This window comes from Bos javanicus, chromosome 4 (assembly GCF_032452875.1).
Source record: "Bos javanicus breed banteng chromosome 4, ARS-OSU_banteng_1.0, whole genome shotgun sequence".
Classification (NCBI taxonomy): domain Eukaryota; kingdom Metazoa; phylum Chordata; class Mammalia; order Artiodactyla; family Bovidae; genus Bos; species Bos javanicus.
The window spans coordinates 13,187,199-13,200,515 of record NC_083871.1 but is presented as its reverse complement, the minus strand read 5'-3'; the positions used below and the strand labels follow the sequence as shown (position 1 = coordinate 13,200,515).

General features: G+C 40.2%; 1 protein-coding gene across 1 annotated transcript in view; it reads left to right on the top strand.

Annotated features, from left to right (window-relative positions):
- Positions 1 to 13,317, top strand: part of PON3 (paraoxonase 3) — a 37,661-nt gene that overhangs the window by 8,368 nt on the left and 15,976 nt on the right. Inside the window, exons 3-5 of the mRNA XM_061413494.1 lie at positions 1,956 to 2,011; positions 7,890 to 8,055; positions 11,606 to 11,732. Coding sequence (XP_061269478.1) covers positions 1,956 to 2,011; positions 7,890 to 8,055; positions 11,606 to 11,732 — 349 coding nt within the window. The remainder of the gene's footprint in view (positions 1 to 1,955; positions 2,012 to 7,889; positions 8,056 to 11,605; positions 11,733 to 13,317) is intronic.

Here is a 13,317-nt window from a genome sequence, read left to right as displayed (position 1 = left end):
TATTACTCTGATTCAAATCTGCATTGTTTTTGGCTTTATTCCACTTTTATTTCCCCCATTCTCCTTAGGAATCCATTACCTCAGGCAACCATTTTCCCATGCATTCTATTACTATAGCTGTGCAGCAAACTACCTCAAAACTTAGTGACTGAGAAGGACGGTAGTTATTTTGCTCATGAGTTTGTAGTTTTGGCCGGGCTCAGGGGAGGCAGCTCATCTCTATTCCCTTTGGATCAGCTAGGGCGTCTCAGGTCATCTGAGACACTTTCAGACCCCTCTGTACATGTGGCTTTGATACATCGTTTCAATCAGATTTGTAAATTACCATTTGCCATATTCCATAACCATTGCTTGCATCCTCAATGCAGCCTGCCTGGGAACACATCATATGTGGGTCTACCTCTTTGCTAGAAAACATGCAAATCTCCTTTTCATCCTGTTCTCAGTCATAACTTACTCATTATATGTTTCTTTCTATAGAAAAATGCCAATGACCATCTCTCAGTGAGAAAAGGATCTAAGTAAAATCTTCCAAATTCATTTATTTCCAACAGCTCATCCTAGGATTTATTGCTTTTTTAAAATTGGAGTTTAGTTGCTTTATGTTGTGTATGATCTGTTGCTTTTATAACAGAGAACAATTAATAATTTCCCGATATGATTAGAAAACAATAGATTTTTCAGGCCTCAACAAGTTATCAGTAACCTCAGATATGCAGATGACACCACCATTATGGCAGAAAGTGAAGAAGAACTAAAGAGCCTCTTGATGAAAGTGAAAAAGGAGAATGAAAAAGTTGGCTTAAAGGTCAACATTCAGAAAACTAAGATCATGGCATCCAGTCCCATCACTTCATGGCAAATAGATGGGGAAACAGTGGAAACTGGCTGACTTTATTTTTCTGGGCTCCAAAATCACTGCAGATGGTGATTGCAGCCATGAAATTAAAAGATGCTTACTCCTTGGAAGGAAAGTTATGACCAACCTAGACAGCATATTAAAAAGCAGAGACATTACTTTGCCAACAAAGGTCCATCTAGTCAAGGCTATGGTTTTTCCAGTGGTCATGTATGGATGTGAGAGTTGGACTATAAAGAAAGCTGAGCACCGAAGAATTGATGCTTTTGAACTGAGGGTGTTGGAGAAGACTCTTGAGAGTCCCTTGGACTGCAAGGAGATCCAACCAGTCCATCCTAAATTTGATCAGTCCTGGGTGTTCATTGGAAGGACTGATGTTGAAGCTGAAACTCCAATACTTCGCCACCTGATGCGAAGAGCTGACTCATTGGAAAAGACCCTGATGCTGGGCAAGTTTGAGGGCAGGAGGAGAAAGGGATGACAGAGGATGAGATGGTTGGATGGCATCACCGACTTGATGGACATGGGTTTGGGTGGACTCCGGGAGTTGGTGATGGACAAGGACACCTGGTGTGCTGCGGTTCATGGGGTTGCAAAGAGTTGGACATGACTGAGTGACTGAACTGAACTGAACAACAAGTTAGAGGAGAGAAATACTTGGCAGAGAAGTCTTTAAGTGACCTTCACAATGATGGCTTTCCAAATGTTATCACTTGGTCTATAGATCTGTCTTGTGTGGCAAGTAAAGCTGAATCTCTTAGGACATGCTCTAGGAGTTTTTATTTAAAGAATAAATCTAGAATATGAATTTATTTTATAGTTATTTTCTTTTTTCTCCTGAAAATGGACTTCTTAAAAAAAAAAAAGAAGAAGAAGAATTTAGTATTTCAGGAACCTGGCTTGGGTTTTCCTGGAGACCTGGAGAGCAGCATGCTTGTAGGATTCCTGAAAGTTAATATTGTTTCCCAAGTAAATAGCTCAAAAAGTTAAGGTAGTTTCCAAAAGACGTTCAAAGTCTTGACTGTGTGTGAAATTACTTTTTAAGCCACCATTCATGCATCTTTCTGATCCTCAGCTTTTTTTTTTTTTTAAATAGAAAATGGCTCTGAAGATATTGATATCCTTCCTAGTGGGCTGGCTTTCATCTCCAATGTGAGTATTTCCCATGCTCCTCAGATGCGCAAGTCAACAGCTGTATGGATAGAACATTAGTGTCACCAACTCAAGTGTCACCAACACAAGTGTCCCACTTGTGTGCAGACTAGTCAACTAAAAGCACCAAAATGGGATTCCAGAGGCTAACTGAGGCAAGACAGAAGTGCCCAGGCTTGCCTACCCCATGGTGGGCAGTTATATACCCAGGGGAGTGCTGATAAGTGTATATTGAATTCCATTCACTTCCTAGATGAGGCTCCAGATTTTCTCTGTGGCTATCCATCCTCATCATTGCCCTACTGGCTGAGCCTCAGCTTCTGGAAGTCATCTTCTTACTAATCGGTATTCATCTCATCATGCCTGCCTGAGTTTGGAACTCAGTAAATGTTTGCAGAGTGAATGTTAGCCACGTTACTCAATTCATAACCGTCTTGCATTTCTTTGCATTTCCCAAGAGCATTTTCATTTTGGGTTCCTCAGCATTTAAAGAAAAGCTCTTTCAAAGAGGAGTAGGGAAAAACATGCATTTTATTTCCAGTACCACCTTCACAGGTTTGGGATGATTAGGAAGCTATGAGAAGGATTGAACTTCAACAAATTAAAATGTTATATTGTAAAAATATTGAAAATTATCATATACTTAGTTAAATCAGTTACAATTTGGAGTGGGACTTAGGATTTTGAAAAAAAAGTAGATATTAATTACATTTCCAATGTGAATTCTGATTGCTGGAATTGCATGTTCTAATATTCCATTTGGGCCAATAAAATACTATCAAATAACACATTTTAAAAATCTATGTCTTTTTGGCCAAAAGGGGGGCCCATAAAATATTCCTTAATGGTCCCAATTTCTAAATTCTTCAGTATAGTCAGGGTCTATAGTCAATATGCATTTTAAATTGCTGCTGGTGTGCTATATGTTAGGGTAGGTGGGTGGGAAGGATTTTATGTCTTTCGTTTTCCTCCAAAAACGAAAGCTGTGTAGAAAAGCTTTTTCTTTGTTGATTTAAACTACCTACTGTCAATTTAGATTTTCAATGTGATGCCCAACAGACCTTTAAAAACAATTATTTTATGGCTAGGAGATATGTAGTTCCTACTGTATGTTTCTTTTCTATTAATATTTTCACTAGAGGTAAGCGTACTGAATTCTTGTTATTCAGCAAGTAGAGATTGTCATCACAAATAATTCTATGAGAAACGTTAGCTTTTTTTGCAAAATAACAAACAACTCATTCTTATAGGATAAGGATAATGTTCTTTGCTTATTTTTAATCTTGCTGTACTGCAATAAATTCAAGTCCTTGTTCTTCTTGGTCACCTCCTACTGCCCTTTCCTGCCATCCTAGAACATGTTTGGAAGCTGCTGATTAGGGAGTAATTCTGTGTGATAGATATTTTTAGTCTATTTAGAGGTGCCAAGCAGGCTATTTGCTTCCTTACCTTGGGACTTGAAGGTAAGGTTTTTTTGCCAGCAAGATTACTCCCTTCCTCACATGTTGTCATCTAACTCCTTGTTCCCTATGAGGGCTCACTGTAGTGGAACTTTAATTCCTCAGGAATATCCCTAACACTCTGTTTCTGGGCAAGGTGGCTCTTCTGTGCCCCCATAGTTTCCCTGTGGGTAGTGTCTTAGATGCCTCCCCCTATGTGATGGGCTTGCTTGGTGCTGCCTCCCTGGATTTCAGTCCTTCTGAGACAGGACTTGGAGTGTCTGTTGGTTGTCAGCAGGTTGCCATGCTGCACCTGCCACAGTGTCTGGCATACATAGGTGCTTGGCTGCTTACTGAATGTGTGTGCTGGTGAATGAGGGCAGTGGAGGAGTTCAATGCTTGTCCACACGTACCTGTAGTCTGTTGGTGGAAATAAGATGCCTGCACACCCAGGTCATTTTTGCCATTTTCAGGGGGGAATGGTATCAAAATAATTGCAATCCATGCCAAAATTCTTACCTAACTGCTTTAAACAGAAAACCAAGCATAAGCAAAGAGTTTCATTAATCTCTGCCGTGCTCCACCCTTATTTCCCAATCAGATCATTTCCATTTCCAGAGCACCTGATCCTTCTACCAGTTGGCAGTGCCCTCACGTTCCTCCAAGCTCCCACGGTACTTGCTGTGGGGTTCTTTCTTGAGCGATATAATATTATCTACTGTTAAACCTTTCTTAATGGTGTGGGGAAAAGTTGTACATCACTGTACAACTACTGATCTGAGTGATTAGGCATTTCACTTCTCGGGGCTTAATTTTCCTTATGTGAAAAGAGAAGATTTACCTCAAGTGAAAATGGGAAGAACTGGGTGTCTCTGACATCTTTCCCCGAATGTCACCACTATTTGTGCCACTGGACTTAGTGACAAATTGACTATGAAGGAAAGAGATTTGGAGTCTCAACTGTATGGCCTGATATTGGGGAGAGCAGTGATTCCCTTAACAGAGAATAGATACAAATGAGAGCAAGTATTTGAGGAGAGATGATTTTGATTTTGATCATTTGATTTTGAACTGCCTTTAGGAAGAAGTTGGGATGCAAGCTAGGGCTCCATAGAGAGGTTCCAGGAAAATGTGCATATTTGATAATTACTAATGTAGAAGAAATACCTGAAACCTTATGAATGAGCTCTGCAAGGGAAGAGTGCAGAATGAGAAGGGAGGGATGGATGAGGACAGAGGGAGGGAAGGGCAGGAAAAGAAGCAGTAATTCTATGTGGAAATTCTACTTTTGATTTTTTGATAAGAAATAAAAGTTCTACCATAGTGTCAAATGCCAAGAGATACAGACAAGGAGATATGGAAGGATTATTAAGTAAGACATTTTGGAGGCCGTTGATATGATCTTTATAGAGGTATTTCTACAAACCGGTAGAATATGGATTCCAGAGAATTAACAGTTGGAGCAATTCAAACCAAAGCAACAAGGTCAAGTGATGTTTCTAAAAAATTTGACAGTGAAGGAAGGTGAGAAAAATGCCTGTTTGAAGTAGTAAAGTTGGAAAATATTTATTTCAGGGAAAGAGAAATGAGCAATTTTTCAGGTAAAAGAAGGGGACATTGGTGACGAATGAGTGGTGAATTCTAAAGACAGACCCCAGAGATCAGGGAATTAACTAAGAACAGAAGGATATTCTTTCCTTAGAAAAGAGAGAGAAAGGATGAGAATGGATAAAACTGAAGAATAAACTGAGGTAGAAAGAAGGGAATGAGGAAATTCATGTTGAATGGCATGGATTTTTTTTCAGTGAAAAAGGAGGTAAAGTCATCCACTGAGAATACAGAAAGATGGTGTGGTCTATAAATCCAGAAGAGATACTTAGAGATACACAGTAGTTTACATATTAGAATAAACACAAATATTGATAAAGAATATTAAATGTCTGGTTGAAGTTGAGATGATAACTTCGTAGTGTTTTTCAACCTGATTTTAGACTGCTGCTGCTGCTGCTGCTGCTAAGTCGTTTCAGTCATGTCTGACTCTGTGTGACCCCATATACAGCAGCCCACCAGGCTCCCCCATTCCTGGGATTCTCCAGGCAAGAACACTGGAGTGGGTTGCCATTTTCTTCTCCAATGCATGAAAGTGAAAAGTGAAACTGAAGTCTCTCAGTCATGTCCAAATCTTAGAGACCCCATGGACTGCAGTCTACCAGGCTCCTCCGTCCATGGGATTTTACAAGAGCCCTATATAAAAGTTAGAACAGGGCAAAGAGATTTGATAGAGAATTTGATAAGGAAGCAGTGAGCAAAGAGTGAGTCTTTCTTAGAAGACAGGTTCTTAACTGATGATGGCAAGATTCGAGGTCTGGAAGCAGAAGTGCATAGCTCAGGGCTGTTAAAAGACACTTACTCTTTGGAAGAAAATCTGACAAACCTAGACAGTGTATTAAAAAGCAGAGACATCACTTTGCCAACAAAGGTGTGCATAGTCAAAGCTATGGTTTTTCCAGTAGTCATGTATGGATGTGAGAGTTGGACCATAAAGAAGGCTGAGCACCAAAGAATTGATGCTTTTAAACTGTGGTGCTAGAGAAGACTCTTGAGAGTCCCTTGGACTGCAAGGAGATCAAACCAGTCAATCCTAAAGGAAATCAACCCTGAATGTTCATTGAAAGAACTGATGCTGAGCTGAAGCTCCAATACTTTGGCCACCTGCTGAGAAGAGCTGACTCAGTGGAAAAGACCCTGATGCTGGGAAAGATTAAGGGCAGGAGAAGGGCATGACAGAAGATGAGATGATTATATGACATCATCGACTCAATGGACAAGAGTTTGAGCAAAGTCCTGGAGATAGCAAAGGACAGGGAAGCCAGGCCTGCTGCAGCCATGGGGTTGCAAAGAGTCAGACATGACTTAGCAACTGAACAACAACAACAGGGGCATGCTGATCTGTCCTCTAGGTGTGGTCACTTAAGGAGGATGAATGATAGAGGGAATAGCCCTTCCACCGATGGGCTTCAGTGGCTGGTATTATCTGAGGAAAGCCAGGTTTCTTATAAGACTTAAGCATAGAAGGACTATTCTAAGAAAAGTTTGAAGATATAGGCAGAGTTATTTGCTGTAGTCCATGGGGTCACAGAGTCGGACACAACTGAGTGACTCAACAACAACAAATTTGGAACTGAAGACCTACTCTCCCAGAGATCAGGGGTGAAGCAATGGAAAGGCCAAGAATAGTATGAGTGTGTGTGTGTGTGTGTGTGTGTAAGAGAGGGAGGGAGGAAGGGGAGAGAGAGTGCAAGGGAGAAGTTAGAGTAGAAAGAAAGAGAAAGAAGGAAAGAATTTAAACTGGGTATAAGTAGACATGAGTGTACAAGAAAATATACAAGGTTGTTGATGTTTACATACATCAGAGTGATAGAGGAAGGATACAAGGAGGAAGTAGGCTGAGTTTTATAATTAGTATAGAATAAACCAATCCTAAGTTTTGACACAGTGACCTTGGATGCAGCAAAGGTCCAGTACATTCAGGACACCTATTATTGGTTGATAAATACCTGGTCCTTCCAGTAGAAACAGCCACTGTACAAGTTACTGGAATGAACGTTTTACAGTATTTGGAGAAAAGGATTCACATTCAAATCTTTGGACCAATCTGTAGGAACCAAACAGGTCAGAAATAGTCAACTCAATGAAACTGGTTCTCCTATTAATTCTTAGCTAATCCTACCTTTGTCATTACATAATATAACAATGCAGGGTGTAACAATGCTCTCACCCTACATTGTTATATTATATAATGGCAAAGAGTAGGATCAGCTAAGAATTAATAGGAGAACCAGTTTCATGGCCACCTGATGCAAAGAGCTGACTCATTTGAAAAGACCCTGATGCTGGGAAAGATTGAGGGCAGGAGGAGAAGGGGACGACAGAGGATGAGATGGTTGGATGGCACCACCAACTCGATGGACATGGATTTGGGTGGACTCCGGGAGTTGGTGATGGACAGGAAGGCCTGGCGTGCTGCAGTTCATGGGATCACAAAGAGTCGGACACAACTGAGCAACTGAACTGAACTGAACTGAGGGTGGGAGCAGTGCAATGAAACCATACACCCTAGGACTAGAAAGAACCTCAGTAATTAAATATTTTAACTTCCACATTTTATAAATAAGTAACCTGTAGCTTAGGCAGGTTAAGGGACTCAAACAAAGTTATTCAGCTTAGTCTCTTATATTATGCTCTTTGGCTTAACCTCCTCTCTCTATATATTAAAAACTGAAGATAGGTTCTTCCCATATTCCCATTCCCAATGGCTTGGATGACACTGGTAATCCTTCAAATCAGATAATGGCAACACCTGACAGTGTAAAAAAATCCCAGAAATCTATAAAAGAAATTTAGAGCTTTGAACATTTTTGTTTCTCTGTTTCTTAAAGGGATTAAAATATCCAGGCATGCCAGACCTTGCACCAGATGAGCCAGGACGAATCTTCTTGATGGATTTAAATGAGCAAAACCCTAGGGTCCAGGAATTAAACATCAGTGATGGTTTTGACAAAGCATCCTTTAATCCACATGGAATGAGTACTTTCATTGACAAAGGTAAAACCTGAATGCTTAAGAATAAGGGGAAATGAGGGAAATACCAAACCACTCATCCTCAAACTACCCAGCATGTATGTCAAAGGAGGGAAGATGCTATTTTACCATAAAGGTATATATTTGTGAGATAATAAATGTATATCAAAACACTTTTTTAATTGCATGAAAGAGGGGAAGATTAGATTGTGGTCAAACTCTCTTTCTCCTATTCCCTTTTCATCTCACCATCAAAACCAGTCTGAATGTTGTTCTCAGAAATCTAACATATAAATTAAAGACCCTTTGAAAATAATCATGTGACATCATGGTGCTGCTGCTGCTGCTAAGTCTCTTCAGTCGTGTCCGACTCTGTGTGACCCTACAGACGGCAGCCCACTAGGCTCCCCGGTCCCTGGGATTCTCCAGGCAAGAACACTGGAGTGGGTTGCCATTTCCTTCTCCAATGCATGGAAGTGAAAAGTGAAAGTGAAGATGTGACATTATAAAACAACATAAAAGAAAACAATGGATGAATTAGAAATGATCAAAAATAAAATCTTCAGAAGATACAACCAGTATACCACGGGTAACTCTGCTCAAGGTTGTGTGGCAGCCTGGATGGGACAGAGTTTGGTGGATAATGGATACATGTATGTGTGTGGCTGAGTCCATTTGCTGTTCACTTTAAACTATCACAACATTGTTAATTGGCTATGCTCTAAGAAAAAGTAAAAAGTTTATTAAAAAATAATAAAATACCAGGTCATACACTTCTATTAAGATGAACTAAATAAAGAAAAAAACACCACCAAGGAAGTGAGATGGAATATTATTTGGCAATAAAAATAAATGAAGTACTGATGAACACCGTAAGCATTACCCTAAGTGAAAGAACTGTCACTAAATGCCACATGCTGTATGATTCCACTTATATTAAATGTCCAGAACAGGTACATTTATAGAGACAAAAAGTAGATTCGTGGTTGGCAGGGACTCAGGAGAGTGGGGAATGGGGTGTGACAGCCAATGGATATGGGGTTTCTTTGGGGGAGTGATGAAAATATTCTGGAACTAGATAGTGGCTATGGCTAGACAACTCTGTGAATACATTAAAAACACTAAACTGTACATTTTCAAAGTGTGAGTTTAATGGCAAGTGAATTATATCTCAAAAAAGCTGTCACAGAAAACTGAGCATAATTATGAATACACTATATATATATGCTTTAAAATATTATTTTTCTTTATAGTGTATAAGTCCAGACTAACAATTTTTAAATATTTGTGTGTCTACAGAAGAATGAAACCTCTCTAGTAGTAATGACATGAAAAGGAGGAGAAATGAAAGTGTTGCAAATCAAAATTTTTGAATGAATGGTGTTTTAATTTTTCCAATTACATACTGGAGTTACAATGCATTGTTAAATATAAATTTGCTAGAGTAATTTCAGTGAGCAAAAAAATTATTAATAATTATCTCAGTCCACTTATCCAATTGATCTGTTTCATTCCTTTCATCTGAACCAATAGAGACTTGCTAATTTTTAAATAAATGGGTACCTTTTAAATAGCTCAAAGCTATTTTTGTTATCGTTCAGTCACTCAGTCATGTCCAACTCTTTGCGACCCCATCGACTGCAGCATACCAGGCTTCCCTGTTCTTTACCATCTCCTGGAGCTTGCTCAAACTCATGTCTATTGAGTCAGTGATGCCATCCAACCACCTCATCCTCTGTCGTCCCCTTCTCCTCTTGCCTTCAATCTTCCTGTGCATCAGGGTCTTTTACTAAGTTAAATATTCCCCCTGAAATCTATAATAATATATGATGTGTATTTGCTTAGCAAGCTCTTCTTTAAAAGATAATTGTACCTAACAGTTTTATATTGTTCTTCAGTTCATAAAGTACTTTCATATATAATTTATTCCTCAAAATAAAACACTGGGCCCAACCTTGACTCTTCTGCTCTCCCTGCCCCATTCAGTTGACTATTTACAATGTTCTGTCCAATCCACCCCTCACAGAACTCTCCAAGCTGCTCACCTCTCCCTATCCTTCCTGCACCATCCCAGTCCAGATCCCCAGCATGTCTTTCCTAGATTCTGCAGTGGCCCCTGATGGTACTTGCCCTCTTATATCACTTCAAATCATTTTATAAGCAAGTAGTTATTTTCTGTGCAAATGTGGTCATGTCACTCCCTTCTAAAAATTCATCATATGATTCCCATCACTTTCAGAAGTGAAAGTTGTTGGTTTTTTTTTTTTAAGCTAGGACCATTTACTGATTAATCCTCAGGCATATAATCAGGTTTTCAGAAGTTGAGTGTATTATTATTAACATCTTATTTTATTCGTTAGTGACCTCCCTTAATTATGTATTTAATTCACAAGGCCAAAACATTATACATAAATTGGCATGCATGAGAAGACAGAGAACAAAAGTCTTCTCACCAGGCATCTCTTAAATGAAAAAAAGGTCTTAAGAAGGGGGTAAAGCCAGGGCAGCACATATATTTTTCATGCTGTAACCAGCAAGAGTGTCTTGTTGAAGGGCGATGTGGGGACTAAATCCTACTTGTCCCCTGTCAAGTCCCCGGAACAGAGTTGGGTCAGACCAAAAGAAAGGTTCATCTGTGAGGGAGCACTTTTCCTTAATTCAGATAAAGCTGCCCATGTGTTTCAGGGGCCCTGAGGATAAGCCCCACATCTCAGAGCTCCAGCTTCCAGCTTGCTCTACTGCATAACTGGAAACCCCAAGAAGGGAACTGAGGAGATGAATGCAGATCCAGTCCTGAGTGGAAGCATGGGCCCAGGTTTTTTCAAACTCTGGAGCTCATCTGATTTAGAGCTCCTGGTAAGTTAGAAAAGACTACTCTGACAAGCCAGAGTACCTTAATCTGGTTCACATCACAGCAGTTCACATTCCAGTATGAGAACAGACAGGTGAACATTCCTGAAGCTGGTTATAACCTAGAACTGGCTAATCTATCTTCTCCTACACTCATATTTACATTTCACATCCGTTGGGTTCACAAATAAATACCGTTTCTGCAACCTCAGGTAGGGTGACTTGTGTTAGAGGTTCATTCTCCAACTGGGAGGTGTTTGATATGTTTACTCAGGCCTGATACCTCTTGAATGTGTGTTGCAATGTAGGCTTTTCTCATAGAAAAGAATTCTCGGGAAAGCTTCATTTGCCTGTACCCACTTCTGTTTGTTGAAGGGCCACTTGGGGAAACCACATCTATGTTTATGCACCATGGTAGCTCTGCGGCTTCCTGTTAGAGAGGATGTGCAGGTGAGGTTGAAGGGAGCATTGCAGAAATATCTGGGCTTGACTTTGCCATTGGGTGTTGGTAAAATTGCTCATAAGTCATTAACCTACTGAGTGTCAGTTTCTTCAATAAAACGGGGATTCTGGCATTTGTTTGACTTACATCAGATGGGTTGTGGGGATCAGATACAAGATGTGTATAAGAAAAATCCTTGGACATAATCAAGTTCTATACTATGTCTAAAATAGTTGAAATAGAAGCCAACTTCTTGGAAATTATGCCTTTTTTCCAATTTAGACCAAACTGTATATCTTTATGTTGTGAATCATCCCCACATGGACTCCACCGTGGAGATATTTAAATTTGAAGAACAACAACGTTCTTTGGTATACCTGAAAACTATAAAACACGAACTTCTCAAAAGGTATGGAATTATTTTGCACTTCTATTTATTTTGCGCCTCTGCTGTGTGCTTTGTTTTCTTAGTTCAGCAGGCTGTCTTATTATTTTTATTATTTTTTATTTTTTTGGAGGCTAATTACTTTACAATATTGTATTGGTTTTGTCATACATTGACATGAATCCACCACAGGTGTACATGTATTCCCCATCCTGAATGCCCCTCCCACCTCCCTCCCCATCCCATCCCTCTGGGTCATCCCAGTGCACCAGCCCCGAGCACCCTGTATCATGCATGGAACCTGGACTGGTGATCCATTTCACATATGATAATATACATGTTTCAATGCCATTCTCCCAAATCATCCCACCCTTGCCCTCTCCCAAGAGTCCAAAAGACTGTTATACACATCTATGTCTCTTTTGCTATCTCTCATACAGGGTTATCATTACCATCTTTCTAAATTCCATATATATGCGTTAGTATACTGTATTGGTGTTTTCCTTTCTGGCTTACTTCACTCTGTATAATAGGCTCCAGTTTCATCCACCCCAATAGAACCGATTCAAATGTATTCTTTTTAATAGCTGAGTAATATTCCATTGTGTATATGTACCACAGCTTTCTTATCCATTCGTCTGCTGATGGACATCTAGGTTGCTTCCATGTCCTGGCTATTATAAACAGTGCTGCGATGAACATTGGGGTACACATGTATCTTTCGATTCTGGTTTCCTTGGTATGTATGCCCAGCAGTGGGATTGCTGGGTCATCAGATCAGATCAGTCACTCAGTCATGTCCCACTCTTTGCAACCACATGAATCGCAGCACGCCAGGCCTCCCTGTCCATCACCAACTCCCAGAGTTCACACAGACTCACGTCCATCGAATCAGTGATGCCATCCAGCCATCTCCTCCTCTGTTGCCCCCTTCTCCTCCTGCCCCCAATCTCTCCCAGCATCAGAGTCTTTTCCAATGAGTCAACTCTTCGCATGAGGTGGCCAAAGTACTGGAGTTTCAGCTTTAGCATCATTCCTTCCAAAGAAATCCCAGGGCTGATCTCCTTCAGAATGGACTGGTTGGATCTCCTTGCAGTCCAAGGGACTCTCAAGAGTCTTCAACACCACAGTTCAAAAGCATCAATTCTTCAGCGCTCAGCCTTCTTCACAGTCTAACTCTCACATCCATACATGACCACAGGAAAAACCATAGCCTTGACTAGACGAACCTTTGTTGGCAAAGTAATGTCTCTGCTTTTGAATATGCTATCTAGGTTGGTCATAACTTTCCTTCCAAGGAGTAAGCGTCTTTTAATTTCATGGCTGCAGTCACCATCTGTAGTGATTTTGGAGCCCAGAAAAATAAAGTCTGACACTGTTTCCACTGTTTCCCCATCTATTTCCCATGAAGTAGTGGGACCGGATGCCATGATCTTTGTTTTCTGAATGTTGAGCTTTAAGCCAACTTTTTCACTCTCCACTTTCACTTTCATCAAGAGGCTCTTTAGTACTTCTTCACTTTCTGCCATAAGGGTGGTGTCATCTGCATATCTGAGGTTATTGATATTTCTCCCGGCAATCTTGATTCCAGCTTGTGTTTCTTCCAGTC